The sequence below is a fragment of the Mesitornis unicolor genome, unplaced genomic scaffold (assembly GCF_000695765.1).
Source record: "Mesitornis unicolor isolate BGI_N332 unplaced genomic scaffold, ASM69576v1 scaffold15049, whole genome shotgun sequence".
NCBI classification, from domain to species: domain Eukaryota; kingdom Metazoa; phylum Chordata; class Aves; order Mesitornithiformes; family Mesitornithidae; genus Mesitornis; species Mesitornis unicolor.
In genome coordinates, this window is record NW_010208108.1 from 1 (window position 1) to 23,413 (window position 23,413).

General features: G+C 47.4%; 1 protein-coding gene across 1 annotated transcript; it reads left to right on the forward strand.

Moving 5' to 3' along the window:
* Positions 1 to 2,973: 2,973 nt before the first annotated feature.
* Positions 2,974 to 19,379, forward strand: GNB5 (guanine nucleotide binding protein (G protein), beta 5; the record flags this gene model as incomplete). The annotated part of the gene is made up of 10 exons (XM_010192376.1): positions 2,974 to 3,148; positions 4,738 to 4,779; positions 5,474 to 5,550; positions 7,043 to 7,175; positions 11,609 to 11,752; positions 14,719 to 14,810; positions 14,932 to 14,980; positions 17,489 to 17,585; positions 18,524 to 18,690; positions 19,022 to 19,379. Coding segments are annotated over 10 exons (988 nt in total), but the record flags the coding sequence as incomplete, so codon positions are not given.
* Positions 19,380 to 23,413: the final 4,034 nt, after the last annotated feature.

The following is a 23,413-nucleotide window of genomic DNA, read 5'->3' on the forward strand; positions in this document are numbered from 1 at the left end:
GAGAGGCCGTGAAATGTCCCCCGGAGTGGATGCTGAGATTTGTTCGCATCGTTTCCGTGTAGCTCTTAGCGGCAGAAACAGAGATTGAAGCCGGCCCTTGTGGAAGCTGATAGGAATCTGCTTTAATGCTTGTTTCACGCAAGGTGGAAGGGCTTAAAAAAAGGAAACATCGTTTCCAAAAACAGCTCCTTCTCCCCTCTTCCCCCAAGGAGACAACTTGCAGGGATCCAGTGCTGATTCAGGGGTGCGGGGTGAGTCAATGACCGAGCTGTCAGTGCGTAACTCACCCTTATCAGCTGCAGCTTCAAGAGCCACGGTTAACGTAACAGAAATGACACGGGCAGATTTCAGCCCTGCCCTCCCTCCACACCCCCCCTTCCTCTCCCTTCAGGAGAACATAAGCTACCCTTATTTTTATGGAGCCTTTTAAATAGGTGTTATTTTATCTGTCCTGAGATACAAAAATCCATTTATTTTTTCATTTTAATAATTACTATGCTATCATATATAGCAGTTTGTTTTTTTTTTTAATAAACATGTCAATTGCTGCATTCTCCTGAAATCATATAGCTCACTTTATTAGAAATATTAGTTGCTAATTACAACTTTTAATTTAGTCTGATTTGATGCCTTAAATGTTGAAAAGGAATCTGAGTCTCTATCCAGTGATCACAGAATCGCTCGGTTGGAAAAGCCCTCTGAGATCATCACGTCCAACCGTTCCTGTCTACCCCCTAAACCATATCCCTAAGTACCTCGTCTACCCGCTCTTTAAACACATCCAGGGATGGTGACTCCACCACCTCCCTGGGCAGCCTGTTCCAGCTAAACATGTAGCTCTCAGTGTTTCATCAGACTGAGGGACTGGCAAACATTCTTAAATTTCAGGTGGGGGAGGGCCAAGGAGTAAATAGAGCATTTTCCTGCCTAAATTAGACAATCATATGTGATACGAGTGTCCTATTAATAGGAATCATTAAACAAGTGGAGATGGCCTCATTACAGCAACATTACCATAAATCATCCTATTTCCACTGTATCAGAAGGAGTGGGGCCTCTGTTTAACAGACCTCATATGCCCAGGCTTAAATCCATTTTTGCTCACAGTTTTTACCTACGATTGCAGTGACATCGTAACTGTGTGTGTCACTGATAGTCACAGCGTATTTGTCTTTGTTATATGTAAAATCCGTGCACTTACACTGGAAGCCTGTGTTTGCATAGCCGTGACATAATTTCTAAGACAAAAGTCTGATGCTGCTGTAGAACTGTGTCCCTTATGATATTTTTATATCATCGGTTCAGTAGCAGAGGTTTTTGCACTTAAATTACCCCCAAGAACTATTTCTGCAGACGTTGTAAGTTTTAGAATAAAGCATCTCTTCTGTTTTCTTTTTTCCTAATCTAAAATGGTATCTTTCATATTTTTTTTTGCTCTGGTCATGACTTTCCCTCTATGGTTCCCAAAACAAACAGCCGGCTGAGCTGGGATTGCCCTTATTTGTTCAGCCGGTTTTGACCAGCAGCTCTCAAAAAATGTGGATAGGAAAAGGAAATACCAAACATGCATTGGATTTGCAGTCGCACAATTTGAAGGGTTCAATTATATTGCTTAAAATGCTAGGCCTATATAAAACCATTTGTTCTGTTCCTGCAATCCATAATTTTTTAAGGCCAGAAGAGACCATTAGGACCAAGTGACTTCCAGCAGAGTAAAGATCAAAGACCCGATGTTATCTGCATCCAGTCTGCATCTCCTCCTCAGGCCAAACGATCTGTTTCAGAAAAATAGGCTGTTTTATCCGGACCTTTTGTAAAACCACTGACGCTACTTATTGGCTTTAGCTGGTCTACTCGCCAGAGTGTACGATTTTCAACTATCTTGAAACAATATTGGAGAACGCTTCAGAACAATTATCTGACTGTGAAGCCTGTGCTGGGCGGGTGCAGGATGATTATGGCTGTGGTTGGAGATAAGCGTCCTCGGAGAATCGGGAAGGCCAAACCAGGCAGCTCCACAGAGTCTCAGCTGCGTTGACATAATGGGAACACTTTGCCCATTGTGAAACGTTTGTTTTTTTTCAGATGTGTTCTGGACACAAGCATCTTTCCATCTGCCGTAATAACCTTCTGTCCTGTGTTTTCTTGGCTTTTGAATGCATCATTTGGCAGGTTTCCATGGGTAAAAGCAGGGGGAAATGTCTTTTTTCCTCAGTGGGTCTGTGTTGTACTTTCTCACAAACTTGCTTCTGAGCTGCTGCTAGAGCTGGTATGGACAAAATTGTCAGGAGTGGTGGCCAGCGCTTGTCCCCTGGCTGGGTGAGACAGGTCGAGCAGAGATTTCAGGTGCAAACATGATTCTGGCACAGCCTGGGGGGGCTGGTGGTTTTGAAAGACAACTCTTGAAAAGCTAATCCACCAGAAATCAGTCTCTGCCTTAGGCAGAAGTTGCTCCTCTGACCCTGTGCCAGGGACTGATCTCAAAGTTAAAGACATCTGCTCTCTTGCTGTGACAGCTCTTCGTAGCCCATGAGCTTTCTTGCAGCTCCAGAGCAATCACCTGCCGTGTGGGATGTGAAGCTCAGCCCCCATGTGACATTGAAAAGCTTAAGATCTCCTCCACCAGCTCATTAAAGCGTGTGAGCTTCTGCATTTATTTCAAAACGTCCGAGTCAGACATTGCCCCCTTAGCTAACAGCAGCTGGATCATCTTGGGTTTCAGTGTGGGCAAGCACACAACACAGGGAAGCACTGGATCCTATTAGACAGAGTAATTTTTCATTCTGGTGCCAGGGGTCTCCGGAGTGAATTTATCCTGATCTTTAAATGGTGAACGTGTTCATACACCACCCACCTTCCTTTACCACCTGCCAGCTCTGAAGCAGAGTTCGTTGGCCTGCACCAGAGATGCGAGCTTCATGGATGAATTCCTCAAGTGACGTTACTCGTAAGCACAGAGGTTTGCCGTGGCAGCGCTCTCACGCGGGGCTCTAACCACCAGCTGTCTGCAGTTCATCAGGTGGCAGAGCGTGTGGAGGCGCTGGGCCAGTTTGTGATGAAGACCAGGAGGACCCTGAAGGGCCATGGAAATAAAGTTCTCTGCATGGACTGGTGCAAAGACAAGAGAAGAATCGTCAGCTCTTCCCAGGTACGCTCTTGGGCAGATGGTTTTCAAAGCTACCCAAATCTTTTGGCTGTGCTATGTGCAGCTCTTTGCAGGTGGTACCTGTGTGTATGTTTTCAATATGGTCAGTGACAGTGTATTTGTTCAGAGAGCACAAATCCAAGCTTCTGACCATTGCTCTACCTGTTGCAGCTAATACCCTTAATATTTCTCGTCCAGTCATACACAGATTTTCCCCGTATTTCCCCCATAGAAAATAGAGAGAACTCATCTCAGGTCACTTTATTTCCTTGTTCTTTACAGATAAAATCTTTAGTAATGATTTCAGTTTATGCGTTCAGAGAAAATAATCAGGAAAAGGGAAGGGAAGGAACGGTGGTTCTTCTAGAGATTTCTGTGCAGAGAAATTTCTTCTGCAGTCTGTATGATTGGGGCCACCTCCAACAGCCCGCCACAATGACTGCATTCACTGGGCCATTTTGAGAAGCAGTCCTAGCACCTGCTCAAGACCAGGCTCATGAGCTGGAGGAGGTCAAGAGGTAATTACTTCCTAGATCCCCTGATTCGTCCTGAGCCCGGTATGGCAGTGAGTGAGGTTGTTGCACCTCACAGCTGTTCATTGACCTGTATGAAATCCGTCAGGGGGTCTCGCTTGAGGGATAAAAATAGGCAATCTGCATTGCAAGCCACCTTCAGTTACTGTGAGCTTTTACCATTCATGGTGATCTCAGCAAAGAGAATCGTTTTAAATAATTAATGTCACGGTTTTTTAAGGTGGTTAAAACGTCAGTGTGTAGATCAGAACCCCGAACAGGGAAGTTAGAAAGCATTTCCACATTTTTCACTCTATTTTAAGAACTGTAGCGAGCCCAGGCACAGCAACGATTGTTGCTCAGCAATAAACATTTTGCTTTTGTGTACAGGGAGGATAACAATATTATGTTCATAAGGCAAAATAGCTGGAAGGAGCGTAGCTGGCATACACAAAGTGAATGTGATAGTCTCTGTGGAGTGTTCTTACCGTGGCTATTTAGCAGATTGTATCAGTGGATAACTGAAGGTTTAGTAAGTGTAGTGAGAAGTAACAGGAAAACTGGGGAAAGACAGGACAGGGAAGATGAATAAACAGTGCAATGTTCATAAACAGTGAGTGCTACCTGCTGGACAAGTGGTCTGTAATACAGATCACCTCGTGTTTGCAAAGTGCCACACCGAGCCACCGCGGGTACCGCTTGGGAGAGGTGTCTGGCTTGGCGGGTGGTGATGACAGGCTGGGAGGAACACGTCGTGGCTGAAAGGAGGCAAGTGGCAGTTTCCTGAGGAGATGGTCCTGTCCACGGCATGTGCTGCAAGTGAGAGGTGTTCTCAGAAACCCGCTAAAGGGGAAAGGAAAAACGTTTAAAAATAAATTGGTCTCTTAAGCTGACATCGGTCATCTCAGCGAGGAGGGCATGCGCTTTTCTTCAGCACAAAGACGTAACTGGCACTACTGAGGAGTGTCTCCTCAGTGCTCCTCTCCTGTGACCGTTGTGCTGTTGTTAAAATGAAGAGAAAAATTTCATGACGTGACAGACTGAAGGCCTCAGTTTCTCTCTCTGTGTCCTTTCATTTAGGATGGGAAGGTGATCGTGTGGGATTCCTTCACTACCAACAAGGTCAGTGAAACTTCAGCAGAAGTCAGATCTCTACGCAGAGGGCAAATGATCATGGGATCAAGTGGAGGGCTCACAGGAGGCAGCAGGGTGATGGGGTAACAGGCAAACCTCCAGCAGCACCTCACACCAAGGGGCCCAGGGCAAGCCGCCTCCCTTGCCCTGTGTCTGAGCAAAGTCCCTGTTCAGGGCGCTGGGGTTTGTCATGGTCTCCAGCAGGAGGCTCTGATCCAGCCCTCCCTGGGTAACCCCTGTACCAGGTGCCGTGTGTGGTCACCTGGGATCCTTCAGCCATGGTGGTCACTGTGAAACAGTGCTGCTGCTCCTCCAAGTCCCACTGGGACTGCCTCACAACACCCTGGTCCACACTCCTGAGAAAAACCAGCTTGTTTGTAACTCACTTGTACACGGGCAGCAGCGGGGTCCTTTTACAGCGCTGAGTAACCCAAATAAAACACACTGTGATCAGTTTGGGGCTCATGAATATGGGGAAAAGTGCCAGGGAGGGAGTAGCCATCCTGCTGCTGCTCTGCTGGGTTCTGCAGTGAGGGTTGTCCAGGCCTTACATGTGAGTTGTAGCGGGGGGAAACCTGTACCTAAGGATGTCCCACAGAAACACTGAACTTCTCTACACTGTTTTCCTTGCACCAGTTAGAGAAACGGTGACATCCCAGTTTAAAGAGGTCCTGTGTTTCAGGAGCATGCAGTGACGATGCCGTGTACCTGGGTGATGGCGTGTGCGTATGCCCCATCTGGATGTGCCATTGCTTGTGGGTAAGTTCCTCGTTTCCACAGCTGCTTACACAGAAAAGCTTTAGTGGTGTCCCTGTGCCTTCAGATGCTGACAGCTACAAATCTGATTGTGGGTGGAAGCACTACATTCAGTGCCTCTGATTCTACTCCCATAATGGCTCATACACGTTATCTCCACTGACTTCAGTGCAATAACATTTGTTGTGTAAGCAAGCATGGGAAAAAATCCTCTTTCAGCATTCATATCATGGGCCAGGAATTCTGCATGCATGCAACTTCCCTGTTCCACTTTGGTTGTGTGTGCTGGATATATCTTCTAAGGGAGAGTGGTTTTAACCCTGCTCTTACTTTGCCCTCTTTCCTCTATGACATAGAGAGGGTTAGTCATTAGTGATCACCAGCACAGCAATAGATGGGGTGTGGGGAAGTAACCCCATCCTTGATCATCTCCTCCCAGTTTTCTGAGGGCTCAGGTTTGAAAAAAAATGGGTTTATGCAGGGGAGAAAACGAAGAGATGAGGTGTTGGCAAAACATCTTTACAAAAGGGCCCGAGTGGATCAGGCAGACAAAGCAAGCTTGGGGCACGAAAGGATCAGACTTTACTGGGCAGCTTGCAAATCTAGAAAGCAGCAGCCTGAGGTGGGCAGGCAGACTCCGTAAATGTACGTAGAAAGGGAGTCTGGAAAGTGTGTGTATTTGACTGAAACTCAAAGAATGACAAGAAAGCTCTGTCTTTACACTTGCGAGAGAGACAGGGAGGGCATATATGGCTTGCACTGCCTACTTTGTGTTTCTGGTGTGCTGTCAGTTAAGTGCTGTGCACGTAATATAAGGCACAGAACCAGCACCTGGTGGGTGGTGTGCCGGGATCCCAGGGACCAGGGCAGGGCTGATCCAGCATGGCTCTAGAAAAGGGGTGGACACGAGCCAGACCCTTTAGAAAAGAGCCCTACATTTGGCCTGGGAGACACAGCTTAACTGGTGCAACTGCCCAGGAGGGACACACCAGCTACAGAGGTCAGTGCTTCTCTTGCTTTTTTCCCAAACTCCTCTAAAAGCCCTCTCTTCACACCTGCTACTTACTGTACCACCTCTTCCATACGAGTTAGGTCCAATTTAATAAGGTAGATAAATAATGACACTTAAATACCAGTCCTCAACAGAAAAATGGCACTTTGGCTGTGTGTGAATCATTAACCCTGAGGTGACTGCCGTGTCACCTCCCGGTTTATGCTTTCGTGAGGTTTCATTTGGTGCCATTTATAAACTCAATGAGGGTAAAAAATACTGAGGTGCAGCTGTTCAAGTTCTGTAAAGCAGCCAGGCTGGGGAGGCAGCTGGGGCTTCCCTGCACTGGGAGATCCCGGGCAGCACAATACAGGGAAGTCGGCACTTGTAAGGGTTTGGCAGCACAGCACTGACAGGTGGTTTCCTTCTTATCACCACTCGCCTCTTGTCGCTGCAGTTTTAACCAGTTCTCCTCTCTCTGTTATTGCTATTATTACCCTTTAGTGGCCTGGACAACAAGTGTTCTGTGTACCCTCTGACATTTGACAAAAATGAGAACATGGCTGCAAAGAAGAAATCGGTTGCGATGCACACAAACTACTTGTCTGCCTGCAGCTTCACTAACTCAGACATGCAGGTAAATGCGTTCCCTACCCGCTGCTCACCGTCCAGCAACACCTAACACGAGTGCAAGTAACCTTCCTTGCACCCAGGGCCATGTTCTGCCCCATGCAGGGGCTGCTGGTAACCCTCTCTGGGGGCAAGGAAGGTGCTGCAGAATCACAGAATCACAGAATCACAGAACGTTAGGGATTGGAAGGGACCTCCAAAGCTCATCCAGTCCAATCCCCCTGCCGGAGCAGGAACGCCTAGATGAGGTTGCACAGGAAGGCGTCCAGGCGGGTTTTGAATGTCTCCAGAGAAGGAGACTCCACAACCTCTCTGGGCAGCCTGGGCCAGGGCTCTGTCACCCTCACTGAGAAGAAGTTTCTTCTCCAATTGAAGTGGAACCTCCTGTGTTCCAGCTTGTGCCCATTACCCCTTGTCCTATCATTGTTTGTCACCGAGAAGAGCCTGGCTCCATCCTCGTGACACTCACCCTTTATATATTTATAAACATGAATGAGGTCTCCCCTCAGTCTCCTCTTCTGCAAACTAAAGAGCCCCAGCTCCCTCAGCCGCTCCTCATAAGGGAGATGCTCCACTCCCTTGATCATCTTTGTAGCCCTACGCTGGACTCTCTCCAGCAGTTCCCTGTCCTTCAGAAGCTGCTGTAAGGAAATGCTTGTCACAGCCCGTGGCCAGGCTGTCGTGCCTGCGCCCTGCAAAGGCTTATTGCTTCTGCAGAGGGAGCTTGCTGGTACCTGTGTGTTCCCTGGTCTCTGAGTCTACGCTGGCTTCTGCTTTTAGGAGTTCAAACTAATACAAATAGTTAAAAACCCAGTTCAGCCAGGGCTAGGTTGGGTATGGGCTCTGCCAGCAGATGGAGACTGTGTTGTTGGCCTGCTTTGTCCTGGGTGTCCATTCAACTGCTTTTGATTTCATTCTTGGTAGTTTTTGCTTGTACCAAGTGAGATATTTGAGCTTGAGGATGGCCCCATGAGGCCAGCCCTGTTGTCTGTACATGCAGTGGTGCACTCCCTAGAGGGAAAGGAGCGATGCTGTCCCCATCTCGCAGCTCGGCGGTTGGAGCACAGTGGGAGACGATGGCAAAGTCAGGAACTAATGCAGATCTGAATCCAGGCCAGCCTTCCTCTGTAGTGAATATCTCAAAGAGCTCTTTCTCCAGGAACATGAAAGATGATGAAAGGAGCCAGGATAATCCCCTTGTCCTCTCTGGTTTTTTTTTTAATTTAATTGAAGCTCTGCTCAGTGCCGCTCTGCAGCAAGATAAGTGGCAGAAGGGAGCATTTTCATTGCTCTGTGTGTCAGGAGAGCTGCTGAAAGGGAATACCTTGTCCCCTTCTTCCACGTATCTGGAGCTCTCATTGCTTCTGTTTCAGGACACGAGATGCCCAAGAGTATGTTGTTGTTTGTCATTCTATGGTTTCTGTAGTGACTCTGAGGTGCTAATTTAAGTCCATTGCCATGGAAACGAGTGGTGGAGGTACCAAGCGCTCAGGCTTGCTTAGCCCTGACCTTACTGTGCAGGAGCCCTGAGTAATTGGAGCAGTCTAAGTTAAATGGAATGGTTTTTATGCGATAAAAACCCAGTATTCTCTTTTCTTGTCCATACCTATATGCGTTGCGATTAAATCCTAGGAAAGGAAAAAAAGTTACTTGTTTTTTATAATGAAAAAGAAAGAAAAATTTGGTCTTTTTTCTCCGTGTTAAATACAGCAAACTGCATTGATATTGGAGGTAATGTATTACTGTGGTTAAAAAATACCACAGGGGATTTAGATGCTTCACGTTCAGTGATTCAGAGATTTTTTTTCTGAAGACTTTAAAAAGAAATTTTGCTGTGATTGATAGGCTTACAAGTGATCATCTACAGCACTGCATGTTACTGTTGAAACAAATACAAGCAAGTGGGTTGGCCAGGCTTCTGTTCAGACACTGTTATGTAGGGGATCTTAGAGAATCCCAGATTCCTTATCTTTTTTACATAATAGCCTCAGAATTACAATTACTCGGTAACTCTGCTGCTGCTCTGCCTCGGCTGCTCTCTTGAACTGCGGCTTGTTTTTCCCTCAGGAATGAAGGACAGGGTGGGAGTTTAGGTTGCTGTGGCCATGGGCATCTGGCAGTGCAGTGGAAAGAGAGGGGACCTGGGGGCGGTTCATCGTTGACTAAAGCCACTCTCAGGCTGTGTGGATGCTGAAAGGTCTGAGGGGAGACCTCATCACCACCTACAACTGCCTCAAGGGAGCTTGGAGAGAGGTGGGTGCTGGTCTCTTCTCCCAGGTGATGGGGGATAGAACAAGGGGAAACGGCACCAAGCTGTGCCAAGGGAGGTTCAGGTTAGAGATAAGGAGGAAGTTCTTTACTGAGAGGGTCGTCAGAAGCTGGAACAGGCTGCCCAGGGAGGTGGTGGAGTCACCATCCCTGGATGTGTTTAAAGAGCGGGTAGACGAGGTACTTAGGGATATGGTTTAGGGGGTAGACAGGAGCGGTTGGACGTGATGATCTCAGAGGCCTTTTCCAACCGAGCGATTCTGTGATTCTGTGAAAGAGGGGGTCCCATCACGTCCCCACCCTGGGCCAAGACGAGCGCTGAGCTGCGGGGCTGGGTGACCCACGCACCTCGTCCTCGGTGCCCAGATCGATCTTGCCAGAGAGAGCCTCCTCCGCCTTGGTAGGCAGAGAGCTGTGGAGCCTCGCTTCCTAAATTAGGTATCTGCAGCTCGGCGGTGTGATAACGCTGCCCTCGTGACAGCGCTCCATGTGTATTAATAGCAGCAGTTAATTGAGATCTCAAGTGTTTTGCACGGGGCAGGCAGCCACACTCCCAGTCCAGCGGGGCTGGGAAGCGGGATGAGGCCCATGGTGATGGTGGAGGAGGCAGAGGTGAGGGTGGCTCTGCCCTCGCTGCTGCTCCCAGCCCCTGGTGCTGTGCTCCTGGTGAGCGGGGGCTGTGTCCCTGCTGTCCCCTCCTGTGTGCAAGTGCTGCCTCTTGCCGCCAGGCGCCAGGCAAGGATCCCCATCAGCAGCAAGCCCGAGTCTAATAGCAAAGGTTTCTGATTCCCTTCTTCTCCTCTAGTTCTGGAATTCCTGGGGTTTGTGTTTGTGGGGTTTTTTAATGGCAATGCCCTGAACTTGAGTCCATAACATTTCTCTTTAAGCAGTAGCTGGAGCCCTGGGTTGCCAGCAGACTCTTCCCTTGCGCCTTTAGCTACTCCTGGTCCCCTCGTATCTTTCTTACACGTTATTACAAGAACAAATCCTCAGAGCTGAAAGGCTTCATTCCTCATCCGAGTACAAGTGTTCCTCAGAACAGAGAAGTTCATTGATCTAGGCTCAAATGCTGGCCAGAAAGACAAGTTAGGACTTCTGCTATTATCATCTCAGAGCATTAACGTCTCCAGTGCGGGATTCGGAACAGTCTGTTCTGCAGCTTTGCAGACCTCTGTTTATGGGAGGAGTTCCTGGAGCATCTGTCAAACATGTTCAGCGTTTAACCTTTATGCAACTCTGTGAATGGTTTCGTGATCATTTTCTTCTTGAGTATTTTCTTTTTAACTTCTAACTGCCCACTGGGATTCTTTTAAGTTTCTGCACTGACCGTGAGAAAAACCTGTGTACGAGATTGAGAGTCCCTCCTAAGTTCACCCTTGCCAACTTCCACGCCAGTGCACGGGGACCCTTTCAACCTGCAAAATTTGTGATTGCATAACGGCTTTGGGGTGCCAAGGGGAAATTTGGAACAATTGAGCATCGTCAGGATTTAGCCACAATAACAAGCGCTGATCACATGTGCTTTCTGCAAGCACTGTAGCAGATGAGGGAAGCTGTGAGCTATGTTCGGTCAATGTATTCTCAAGCCTTTTCACACACAAATGGCTTTGGACAAGTGAGAGGTGATGTACTTATCAAACAGCTGTCTAGACAGGCTTACTTCCCTTTCAGAAAATCCATGTCTTAAGCCCAATTAACTTGGTTTAACCTGCTATTTCAAGTAGAAAAAAAAAATTAGAGAACTAAACTCAACTTCAACAATTCCTCTCTTTACCCGGGTTGAATTCCAGCTGCCTAAATTTGGATAGGGGGGGCAGATACAGGGCAGACAGGGGTACCAGTCTGGTTCTACCTCCTTCTTGGAGGATATGGGCCCCTACTGCCATCAGTTCTCCAAACCCCACTGTACAAAACTGACCACTATTGAAACACAGTGTAGGTAGAGCAGTGGCAATACAGCTCTCCTTTGCACTCAGACATCTTTCCTTAACAAAACCCAAAACATAAACTGTACTTAGAGTCGTATTATTTTTATGGCTTTGATGTACTGCATAATACTTCATTAAATTAAAGCTGTCCTTGGTGTAGGTATAGGGTGTTAGTTGTTTCTTTGTGAACTTGAAGATCATCTGCTGATTTTTGTATTGTGACTTTTCTTGCCACATCCTGTAGATCCTGACGGCCAGCGGAGATGGGACTTGTGCTCTGTGGGATGTTGAGAGCGGGCAGCTGCTACAGAGTTTCCATGGTCATGGAGCTGATGTCCTGTGCCTGGACCTGGCACCTTCTGAAACGGGAAATACGTTTGTCTCTGGGGTAAGCAGGAGCTCCCTCTCATAATAGAAAATGAAGGAATATGGAAGGGAAAAGGCAGCAAAGGAGGAGGCTTATGATCCTATTGCAAGAGTGCTGGAGTATGTGTTGGAAGCCCCAGTGCAATCCACTCATTGCAAGCACATTTTCCAAGCTGGAGCAAATTAAACCCCTGACTGTGGGGTCAAACCCACCCAGCCAGGCTGACTGCAGTGCTGCTTACTTAGCAAATTCCACCCCACACCAAAGCAGGCCAGCCCAAGATCAAAACAACGCCTTTCCGGGGCAGGGAAAGGCTCAGAGTTAGAGCAGTGGGCTCGTAGGTGTGAGCCCCCGTGGTCAGCAGTGCAACACACCAGATGACCTCCCACATTTGGCTCCTTCCTCATGCCCCAGCTCCCTGGAGCCAGATGGGTTGTGCCAGGCGGGTGCCCAGGGCATCGAAGTAGGGCTGCAAATAACGCGCGTGCCACCGCGGCCCTCGCCCGCTCCCCAGAAACCAAGGGGGAGCTTGGACGCTGGCTGAACCCTCATACAAGTTGGAGCAGGGAGATGAGGTGTGGCCACATCTTCAGCTGTTGCTGAGCCCCCCGTGCCTTCCAGTGGTACCAGAGACATTCAAAGCCCCTTCGTCAGCCCAATACTGCCCACTCCCTGTCCTGGCCCAGAGGAGCACACAAACCTTGCTGGGGCTGCAGGAACTGTTCTGGGAAAGTACCCAGGGCATCTTCCAAGTCCTGTCTTGCTGTGTGACAGATCGCTGTTCCTGGGAAGCCAAGCCGTTGGCACGCAGCCTGGCAGTGAGGCAGGCAAGGCATGAAGATGAGTGGAATGGGGCTCAGCTCTTTTTTGGGGTGATCATTCCCACATCAGAGATCAAGCGTGCAGGTGAGAGCTGGCAGGAGACCAGCTCTTACTGGGGGCAGGTTGCTACCAGTAACTTTGCTGAAGGTACTTGGTTTCTGAGCCCCACCAGCACTGGCCCAGGGCTGGTCCTGTGCTTGCTGGTGGAAGTGGCTGTTGTGCCAGAGGGTGCCGACCATGGATTAGAGGATCTCCCTTGTTGTGCTCGGAGTCATGGTCCCATCCCTACACAGTAAACCTGGACCTCTTCCGTTATGGCTCTTTTATCAAATTTGTCTGGCCCACCAGGAGCAGAGCCCAGCACGCTGGCCCAGTTTGTCTGCTGCTAGCACAGCTGTTCCAAAGCGTGACTGAAAGCTAATTCCATCCAAGTGCATTACTCCTCCTGGGCTTTCCTGTCACTGAGCTTGCTTCCCAGAAAGGACAGATTAATTCTCCCTGGAAACAGCTCAGCTTATTATAGGGCAAAGAATCGCAAGCAGCTATGGTGCTGCTAAGAGAATATGTCATACTTGTGTTGATGTAGCAGCTTCAGCATGCCAGTGCTTACAGGGACTCACTTAATTCATTGCAAGCAAAATAACCACTTCAGTGAAGATCTGTCTTGTATCACATGGATGCAGGTATAGCCAAACCAGTGCAATCTGAAGGTACGGTGGCATAGAGAGGCTCCCTGTGTATTGTGCCAACCAAATACAGTAACCTCGAGCTGGAGTAAGCAGTGCCAGTGCATCAGCGTGCAAACTGGGTGCTGCTACACCTGACGGCTTCGCTGGAAATCCCAGCCCTCCTGCGTGAGCTCAGGGCTGCATCCCGAGCTGCTGTGCTCAGTGCCCTCTGAGCGCTGCTCCTCGGGGCAAGTTGGATAGCACTCAGGGGGCCCATCTCTCCACAGGTGGTGGCTGGTTTCTCCTTCAAAACCTTAGGAGTCAAAGCATCAGCTTGTCAGATTGATTTTGCCCCCAAACTGCCAGAGAGGTCAGTAAGAACAGCGCACATGGAAGCAATGTGAAGGGCTGGGCTTGGGCTGTGGTGGGGCTTGAGAGGGAAATATGCTGAGTCCAAAATGTTCTCAATCCTTTTTTGGTTTCCCCTGTGCAGAAACCACAAGCTGGTACAAAGGAACGTTACTTCTTTTAAATAGTGACATCGTCGCTAAAAAAAAAAAAAAGGAGATTTCATTTTAACAAGAGAATTCACAAAAAGAGAGAAAGATGTGAATTGTGAAGGAACTGTTTAATTTAATTAACAATCGTATTTGCTTAAAAATGAGTAACACGTGGGGCATGGGCTGCAGGGCAGCTTGGCAGAAGCAGCAGCCTGCCCTGTGCATCCCACACAACCTCAGAGAGGCTGAGCCCCCTGGAGCTGAGCCTACCCATGGCCTGCCCTGCAGCAGGGTCCTATTTATTAAAATATCCCATCACTCTTCAAAGAAAAGTCCATGTTCTTTCTCCTGTCTCTGCAGTTGTGACAGCAGCGACACATTGCAGCTGAGAGCGTGGCCCTACCGGTGTGAGATGGTTCCTGCCCCAAGGACACTGCAGAATACTTGGGCTGAGCCTCTTGCATGGCCAAAGCATTCAGGGTGCTGAGCACCTCGCAGTGTTAAATGATCTTTTCAAAGCACAGCTTGGAAGCACAGCTTGGAGCTTGGCAATGAGATGAAATGCTGCTGTGCTTCTTGTCTCATCCCAGCCACGCCATTGAGCATGTGGGGGCAGAGCCACAGCGGGGGTTAACTCTGGCAGGAGGCTGGACAAGAGACCTCCAGTGCACTTATTTCATTTTCTATTTCCGTGTACGAACAGAATTAGTGATAAGACTTTAAATGCTGCGTATTAATTTTTTATATTGGGCATGTTAAGTGGTAAGGGAACGAGCTGCACCAGTTATGCAGCTCTGTGGCATGGTGGACTGCGGGCACAGGTATGGCTGGGGTACCAGTACAGCCAGTTCTGGGGCTGCTTTGCTGGTTAAATCCCCTCGGAGCCGTGATGTTCAGAGCCTTTGAATGTAGCTGGACTTGATGTCACGTACCAGGCCCATGAGGGGTGAATGCCACCATTTGCACAACTGTAGGGATTTTTTTTTTGTCTTATTAGGGATGTGACAAGAAAGCCATGGTCTGGGATATGCGGTCTGGTCAGTGCATTCAGTCGTTTGAAACCCACGATTCAGATATCAACAGTGTCAGGTCAGTGTGTTTGTGGGAGAGGACACATTTGCGTTGTTGAGCAATGCACTGGTTCTATTTCTGAAGTCTGACCTCATCCAAGTAATGTAATATGTTCTGGTCTTTTTTTACTCATGCACAGATATTACCCAAGCGGAGATGCTTTTGCCTCTGGTTCAGACGATGCCACGGTATGTTAATTCAGCAATCTAAGGAAGTTTTGTTACTTCCTAAGTCAGGTTTTGCTAAAAGACGAGGTCACATCCACATAGGACTTTAAGTGACTGAGCTGGGCCTGTGACACCAAAGTTGCAGAGATAACAATGCTATAATACAATATATAATGAATACTATATATAATGCTGTAGGATAAACACTTTCTAGGTCACCTCTGCAAACTTTTCTACGTGAGGTAGTGTCCAAATACTCATTTCTTTGTTCTGAAGTTTCACGATCAAAATTAGTTGTCTTACTGGAAGAGATTTGGCTTCATATCCTTGTTGGTCACACCATGAGAGGAACCAGATGAAACGCTGCAGCTTGTGTCAGAAGCATCAGCACAGCACAGGGGCACGAGTGTGCACATCCCAGCAGGCAGAGGGGCCGTGGGCTCAGCAGGGAGCTGGGCAGACCCGGTCAGCTGCCCTCTACAGCCCCTGCATCCTGAGAGCACAGCCCCAGGGTGGCCTTGGCCACGTCCATCTCCTTGTCAGCCTGACTCATGCCAACATTCTTCACAGCAATGAGTCACCGCATCCAGGTCATCCTAGATGATACAACAGCTCTTACTGGAGCTTACTTATCTGTGAGTGAGCTGCTAGGAGGGGCTCGGTATGTATTGACAGATAATTTTGGTCAGCACATTGTATGCAAAATGCCACTTACCTCCTGGTGCCTTTGGGCCCCTGAGCAATGGGGGACCATGCTCTGCCTGTACCACAGCCCTGCAGAGCTGAGCTGGCAGTGAGTGTAACTCAGAGCAGACGCTTGGGAGGCACTTGGCACCTTGTTTCTCCTGTTTATTCAAACATGACACTGAGCTGCATGAGAGTGAAGACTTTTTCTAAAGTACTCTGCCCTCAGAGCATGCTTTGAGTCTGCTCCAATACTAGCTAAACTCAATAGACACATTCCCTTTGTCTTCACTGGATGTGGAGACCTTCCAAGGCTTTTCTGGAGAGAGAAACACTGCTTTTAGGCCTTAAATGCCGCTATTATAAATTAATACCTCCTAGCTCTGTGGTGAGCCCAGTGCCTCTCCACGCATTTGAATGCAGTACTGTGAGCACTTGAGATGCTGAGGGAGTGAGATGGAGAAATTGTCCATCATTAAATTCCAATGAGCGTGCTCTCGTTTTATGCCCAGTACCACAGGCTCTGGGTTCGTGTGCTAATTAATTTATTCGATGGGGTTTCTCTCTCTTAACTACTCCTGACACCCCTGACTCGAGCAGGAGAATGGGCAATTCCATCTTGACAGAGGTTTTGGCTGTTTCCATCAACTTAATGCTTTAACTGAAGGGGTTGGTGTTTTCAGCATTACGGACTGATGCGCTGGCTGGTATCCTTGACCTGATTTACATACTTAGGGATTTTGAGGAACAGATAATCCTGACTGTCTGGGGGCAGACCATAAAGGCACGCTCACGTGGCAGCGCTGTCACCTGCGGTGACCCCAGCTCCCTGTCAGGACAGGCTGATGGAGTTACTCATCGGCGTGGAGCACTGGGAGACCTGGGCTTCACATACCTGGCAGCTCCCCACTGCCCTGCCAATGAAACAGCCTCTCCTTTATGTGCAGGCTTGAATACCAGCCATTTTTCATTAGTAAAGCTTTAATATTAGCAAGCCCATCTGGCCAGTGGAAACTTACAGTTCAGATAGTTTCAAAAGCACATTTTGATTTCAGGGCTAACAAACCGCCTTTCTGAATGGCAATGAAATCTGGTCTGCCTATACATTATTTCCATGTTAAACAGGCCTAAGTATGCTGGCAAATGATAAAAACAGGAAGTGCAGGTTGTAGAGGTGATCGGGGATTTTCCATGAGAAATGAAAAGCAGAGGTCTGTATTAAAATGTATTGTTTCACTTGGATTATTTTCCCGTGGGTTTTTCAGACAGAGGGGCCTCACGGTAGGGCAGAGCTGTTTGCTCTCCTGTGGTACTCAGAGCAAGGCCTAGCAGCTGGGCTTCCCTGTGCCAGGGGACTCTCTTGAGTGCCATGCCATGTGGTCCGTGCTCTCAAAGATGACAAGAGATTGAATCCTCTCTCTCCCAGACTCCAGCTGTGCCTAAACTGTTGTCTCTCCATGCACCCGCTAGCAGCGGGATGCCCAAATCTGTAGGAATCCACAGTGGGGAAGCGAGAGCGTGAGGGCACTTTCAGTGAGTGGCTATGGTCCAAAGCCCACCACTCATCTCTCTATAGCAGGACAGGCAGAAGGCTTAGGGAAGTGGCTTGGAAAAGCAAGTTCTTCATTCAATTTATACAAAGCAACCATGTGTTGCTTAGATCCCTGCTAGACTCCAGAGGAGTCCCACTTAGAGCAGACAGAGCAACAGGAATATGCCAAGCAGCTGCTTCCCGTGATGCCTGTTAGGCCGCAGTCCTTCCCACTTGGGTTTTTTCAATGAAATGTAGTAGCCATTCACTCCAGCCTTTACTGAGGCATATGTGTTGGTTTGTTTTAATCCTAGTGTCGTTTGTATGACCTTCGTGCAGACAGAGAAGTAGCAATTTATTCCAAAGAGAGCATCATTTTTGGAGCATCCAGTGTGGACTTCTCTCTCAGTGGTGAGACATGGGCTTTCGAGGTTCTCCTGGTGTTGGGATTTGGGGTGGACTGTTAAATTTTGTCAGTTTAATTTGATGAAGCATTTGTTATTAAAAGTTATTGAAAGTAATACTAAGTACCAAAAGCATTTAATGCATGGAAGCCTTTTTTTTTTTTTTGCCTCTGTAAAATAATTACTCTTTAATCTAGCCGACTATTGCTTCGTGGTAGCAATGAAAATATTTTCCTGGCCCTTCTGAAGGCAGGAAATATTTTGCCTGTGCTAGAGTTTCACAATAATGATTAAAAACATTTCAAAGGAAACATGAAATGTAACTAGACTATTAAGCGCACTTACATAAATAGTTTATAAAAGGATAATAAATGATTAATAGATGTAAAAGTATGTTAGAGAAGCATGAAGACAGAAACATTGCCATTTCCCACTACAGACACAGAGACGTGAGCTCAAGTCTTTGCTCTCCTGCCCCAGCACAAGCGCAGAGCTCCCCAGTCACCCTGCGTGGGGATGAGGGGGTGGTGAACTGCCCTGTGCCCAGGACAGAGGCAAAAGTCTCTGTTGTGGTCACAAGCACCACAGTTTGTCCCGTTGAGGACAATGAATCACTTCCCAAATTGTCTCCTAATGGTTCAACCGTTGGTATTCAACGTCTTGCGTAGAGGTTGAGCAAAAGACGATTACCCTTCGTTAGCTGTCGAAGCTCTCCAGTCTGTCTTGATTTGGAGTCCCTAATGACTGATCAGATTCTATGTAATTTAACTCAATCTTAGCTGTATTTGAAACCAATCGGTTGTAGTTGGTTCAGCACTCACTGGCATTGGAGCAGGGCTGTCTGGCAGGAGCGCAGCTGCCTGGGGGAAGCGGTGGTCAGGGCTCGCAGTCCTGCTGTGTCACCTACTGAAGACCTCACTTTGTAAAACCTCATTCTCTTCCTAGGTCGCCTACTGTTTGCAGGCTATAATGATTACACCATCAATGTCTGGGATGTGCTGAAAGGGTCCCGTGTATCCATTCTGTTTGGGCATGAAAATCGTGTCAGCACCTTGCGGGTCTCTCCCGATGGGACGGCGTTCTGCTCGGGCTCCTGGGACCACACTCTGCGAGTAAGTGCTGGGAGCACCCACCTCGGGCACTTGTTTCTTTGTCTGTTTAAAAAAAACAGGCAGGGGTTGTTAAAGGAAAATTGCCTCTAGGGACTAACAGGGATATAAAATCACAGTGTAAAGCTGTGAAAAATCAAATGAAGACCATATCCACAAAGAGCTGGCCAAACTGTTAAGGGAATTTTTGAAGTTACGGGTTAAATGGTATCATTGCTGCTGATGCACTCTACCACTAATCTGCCTGCCTCGCTAAACTGTAATTAATAGATAGATGGACAAGTTTGATAGCGTGGTCTGTGTCATAAACAATTGTTCAACTGTCTCTCTCCAGATCTGGGCTTAACCTGACATCCTGTATGCAGAATCAAATGAAGACCGCTACCCTGGACCACAAAACCTGCATAGCAAAGCCACCCCTCAAAATCAAATATTTGCTACACGACAGAAGAGTGACACTGAACCCACAGATTAACACAACTAGGTAGAAAATGTTATCTGCTTGAACACATAGCAAACATCAACTTGTAGTAAACTGAAATGTTTTTAATTCTGTTTTGAAACTACATCCTTTTATTAGAACTAGTTTAGATAATTATAGAGGGACTTTTCTCTGAAGTCACCTGTACCATAGAATTGAGTATTTCGGTGCACATTATGTATTTATTTGCATGAATTGAGTTCCTTTTTAAAGTAAAAGGAAGAAAAAAAAAAACAAAGGAAAGAAAAAAAAACAAAGTAAAGAAGATTCCTGATTTGATCAGGATGTAGCGTAAGACTTTGGAAACATTCCATAGTGAGGCATTGTTGAAAAGTGGAAAGAAAACCAATTCTGATCCTTTAGGATGGCGTTATGGATGACTGAACCTTGGTAGGAAGTAGAGGAGCAAAGGACCTACTGTGAAGGTACTGGCTGTTGTCATAAAAATGTATTTTTTGTACAAAAAAGGAACCCTTTCAATCCCTGTTTTTTCCTACCGTCTTTTTAGATAGAAGTAAGTATTTCATCTCTGTTACCTGAATATAAAGAATCTAAATATATACAAAATGATAGACTGCAAAGACGAGGGGTATAAACATGATTTACATAATCATGAGGTAATATTTAACCAGTAGTTTCTTAGAAATTTTTAATTGTATCACTTGGTGAGTGAATTTTCTTTGACTTCAAGGAATACTACATGCTAAGCACTAAGGGATACTACACGCTAAGCACCAAGCACCGTTATACTGATGGTCAGGTCTTTTCCAAGTCAGTCATGGTCATCCTATGGTCATGATTCTTCTTTGCATTTTGAGCAGCACTTGGGCAGGGCAACGTAGCTTAAATGTGTATTAAGGCAGTATTTGCCCATTTTAAGGTCCTTCTGCAATGCCAGAGCAGTGCAAGTTCATGCAAATGAAGGGTCAAACCTTCCAAGCCAGATCACACGGTCCTTACTCTAACGGCAATCTCCCACTGGTGTGGACATGGTTTTGTCGCGGTTGGAGTCAAGAGTGAGCTGTTGAAAGCCTCCTGTGAGCCACAGCCCTGCCTGCTCGTGCCGTAGAATTAAGACTTAATCAGATAAAGCTGAGATGTAGTGAATTATTGGGAACTACAGCTGCATTTATTCATCGGAAGCTATTTAGACTAGAGAGTGTGTGACCTCTGCACGTTCTGATGGGCACTGGTGGCAGAGGGATGTAGGGAGCAAAGTGCTGGAGTCATTCAGGGGGCTTGCACAGCCTGGCCTTTGAAATGCAAGTGGTGAGATACATCTCCAGAAAGATCAAAGATACAGTTTATATTTAGATTGAAACAGGAGGAAACAAGCTCATTGGAGTGAGTTCGATCACTGGGTCATGGGAGCTGGCTGTTCACGTCAGCTTAATACTATCCTCTGTTTGAAAATGGGATTTTATTCTACAATTCTCTAAAAATTGTACTAAGAAACAGAGTCTCCTTATTCATGAAAACATTAGGTTCCACGAGTCCATAACCAGTTAATGTAGGACACTGACATTGGTATCAGCCTTCAGTGAAATCGTTCATGTTCACTCAGAAAAGCTTCAGCTGTTTTCACTTGGGAAAGTCGACTCTGATGCTTTGCAATATTCGTGGCAAACGATCCCTGTAACAAACCGAATGCACTATGGAAATGTCATTTAGAGCTCACTGTGCAATATTGAGTCAACACACTGTACACATTTGATCAAAAGATTAATAGTAATGTTTAGATAGTATTTATTGGTAAGATGTTTGTTTCAAACATGCTGCATTGTGTTGATACTTATGAATGGCCTAAATACAATAAATTGTATTTTACATATTGAGAACGTGTCTAGAGTCGTTTTTTCCCATCGGTTAGGTATTTGTAATGGTAGCTGTTTTCCCTGGTTTTGGCATTTTGGCCAAATTTTGGCATTTACCTTTTGCACCATACCAGTTTCTTAGATAATTTGTCCTGCGAAAAGCTAGGGCGAAATCCAGATCTACCAGAAAATCATTTCTGGACTATCTTCTAGAAATACCCAGGGTAAACCAGAGCAGCTGAGGGCGAGCAGTACTTGGAAGTACCTGAGACTCCATCTGAGCTCCTTCTGCATCCAGGAGGCCAGAACGCAGGTTGTTTTCCTGCTCAGGAGGATCACAGCTCATGTCGTGTTTCCTTCCCGGATCCTCATTGCCATAGCCAGGAATGCACTGGAAAATGCAGAGTGTGTCTTGTGGAATTCTCCTTGCACTGCAGTGGGACACCAGTGAAAGCTGGGTACCAAAACACCGTGGAGGGCTGCGGCTGTCACTATTTGGGTAAACCATATTTGCAGATCACCTTGAGATGCAGAACTTGAGCTGTGCTGGGGTCAGCTGCCCACTTCAGTGTAGGTTTTGTGGTCAGCGTCAAGGTAGTTGGTGGAAATGCTCGGTTTAGATACTGAAAAAAAACCACCTCCTTCATTTAGGCTCACTGTTTCGTTTCCTTTCCTCTGAGGGGCTGGGGAAAGTGCTGAGCCAGCTTGTTCTGAGCCCAAACCATCACCAGCTCAGTGAATGAGGCTGACACCGCAACTTGCACTTCTGTTCTTGCAGGGAGAAATCCCATGGTTCTTGCACTTCAGGGCCACTGCCCGTGAACTCCTAAATTGGGCCGCATGGACCCAGCAGCGGTGAAAATCACCTTTCTGTTCCCGAGGTAATGGTGAAAGCTGTGAACCAGGACGGGTCTCAACTTCCCATCAGATGAATGAAGGCAGAGGAACAGGGCACTGAAGTATCCATTCTTTTTCTTACTCACTAAAGGTTGCCCAGGGAGGCTTTGGAAAACTCAGTGTTTTGAGACCCCCCCCCCTCTTTGGTTTGTCAAGCTATTTGTGTCTTGGAAACACCTCTATTCCTTTCCAGAGGGAGAGGTTTTAACCTGCTGCTTGTCCTTTCCCCAGCCTTGGAGAACGGCCGTGCAGCTCTGGGTGCAGCTGTGTCACCTCCCAGAGCCCAGCACTGGCCCTCCTTTCCTGACCTGCTCCTCAGCTCAAGCCAGGAGGTGAAGGAAAAGCAGCCCTGAGAGGCTGTGCAAGCAGGCTATAAGCAGGCTGAACACATGGAGAGCAAAGGAGCTATAGGTGGGGCAAAGTCACTGTCAGACAGCCCCATCCTGGTAAAGAAAAATGCTATATAAACAGGAAGGGTGGAAAAGGATATTGCTGGCGAAAGAGCAGCCTCTCCCTCTTGCTCTCCTGCTGTGAGGAATGCAATAGGAAATTCCTGCTCCGGATTAACAATCGTAAGGAAAATTCAAGTTAAAAAAGCATGTGTGTGAAGCACTGGTGAAAAGTCAAGATATAATTCCAGCTACTGCTCTAGCACATAAACACAGACTAGATTTCCCCGCTTCAAAACAAAACAAAAGCCAAATATGGGGATGTAAAACTAAGTTTGCCTTAGGAACAACTCTAAGAGATCAGGCCAGTTCTTGATAGTGATCTGAGAAATTGCAATAGGATTGATTCCAACAATCTGTTTTTAGGTTTGCTAACAGGGATGTAAAACAGAGACAGAACGCTGTAACTCGGGATAGGTGAAGCTGAGCAGTCCCACGCTGGTGGGTGCATTGGACACCTCGAGCCCAATGTGTGATGAGAGGTGAGAACGTGACCCAGTCCAGGCAGCTCCTGGCCCAGTGCTGGTGGTGACAGTGCAGCCATGGACATGGTTTTGTGCTGGCCACCATCTGCCCCTTGCCTGCAAACTGGTGCCGAGCAGGAAGCACGGGTTGGGTGTACCCATGCTGGGCCTGCCATAAATCTCAGGTGGGTTTTATGAGAGTTTGATGACTTGTTAAGCAGTGGATGGTGCTCATAGCTCAAAGGCCACAGCTGGGATGCAGGGAGGCCTCGAGCTGAGCTGTCTCCCTGGTGCTGTGCCCTGTGTAAAGGACACAACCTGGCTGGCGTTGATTTTACACCAGTGATAGTGAAGGGCTCAGCCCTTGCACCACAAAGGCCCTAAGGCTAAATTTTGTCCAAATGTCCATTAAAAAGCGAATGCCACAGCATTTGGTCGGCAAATACACAATGTACTTGCCCTCTAGTCCTAGAAAACCTGAAGGTCCTCTGTTGTAAAGGACACAGGATCATGTAGGGGAAAACCCAACACAGCAGCAAAGCGCCTTACAGTCAGCACCCGGTAACCCAGCGCCTTGCTTGGCTGCTGGGGGCAGCCCGGGGCTGCAGGCGAACCCTTGGG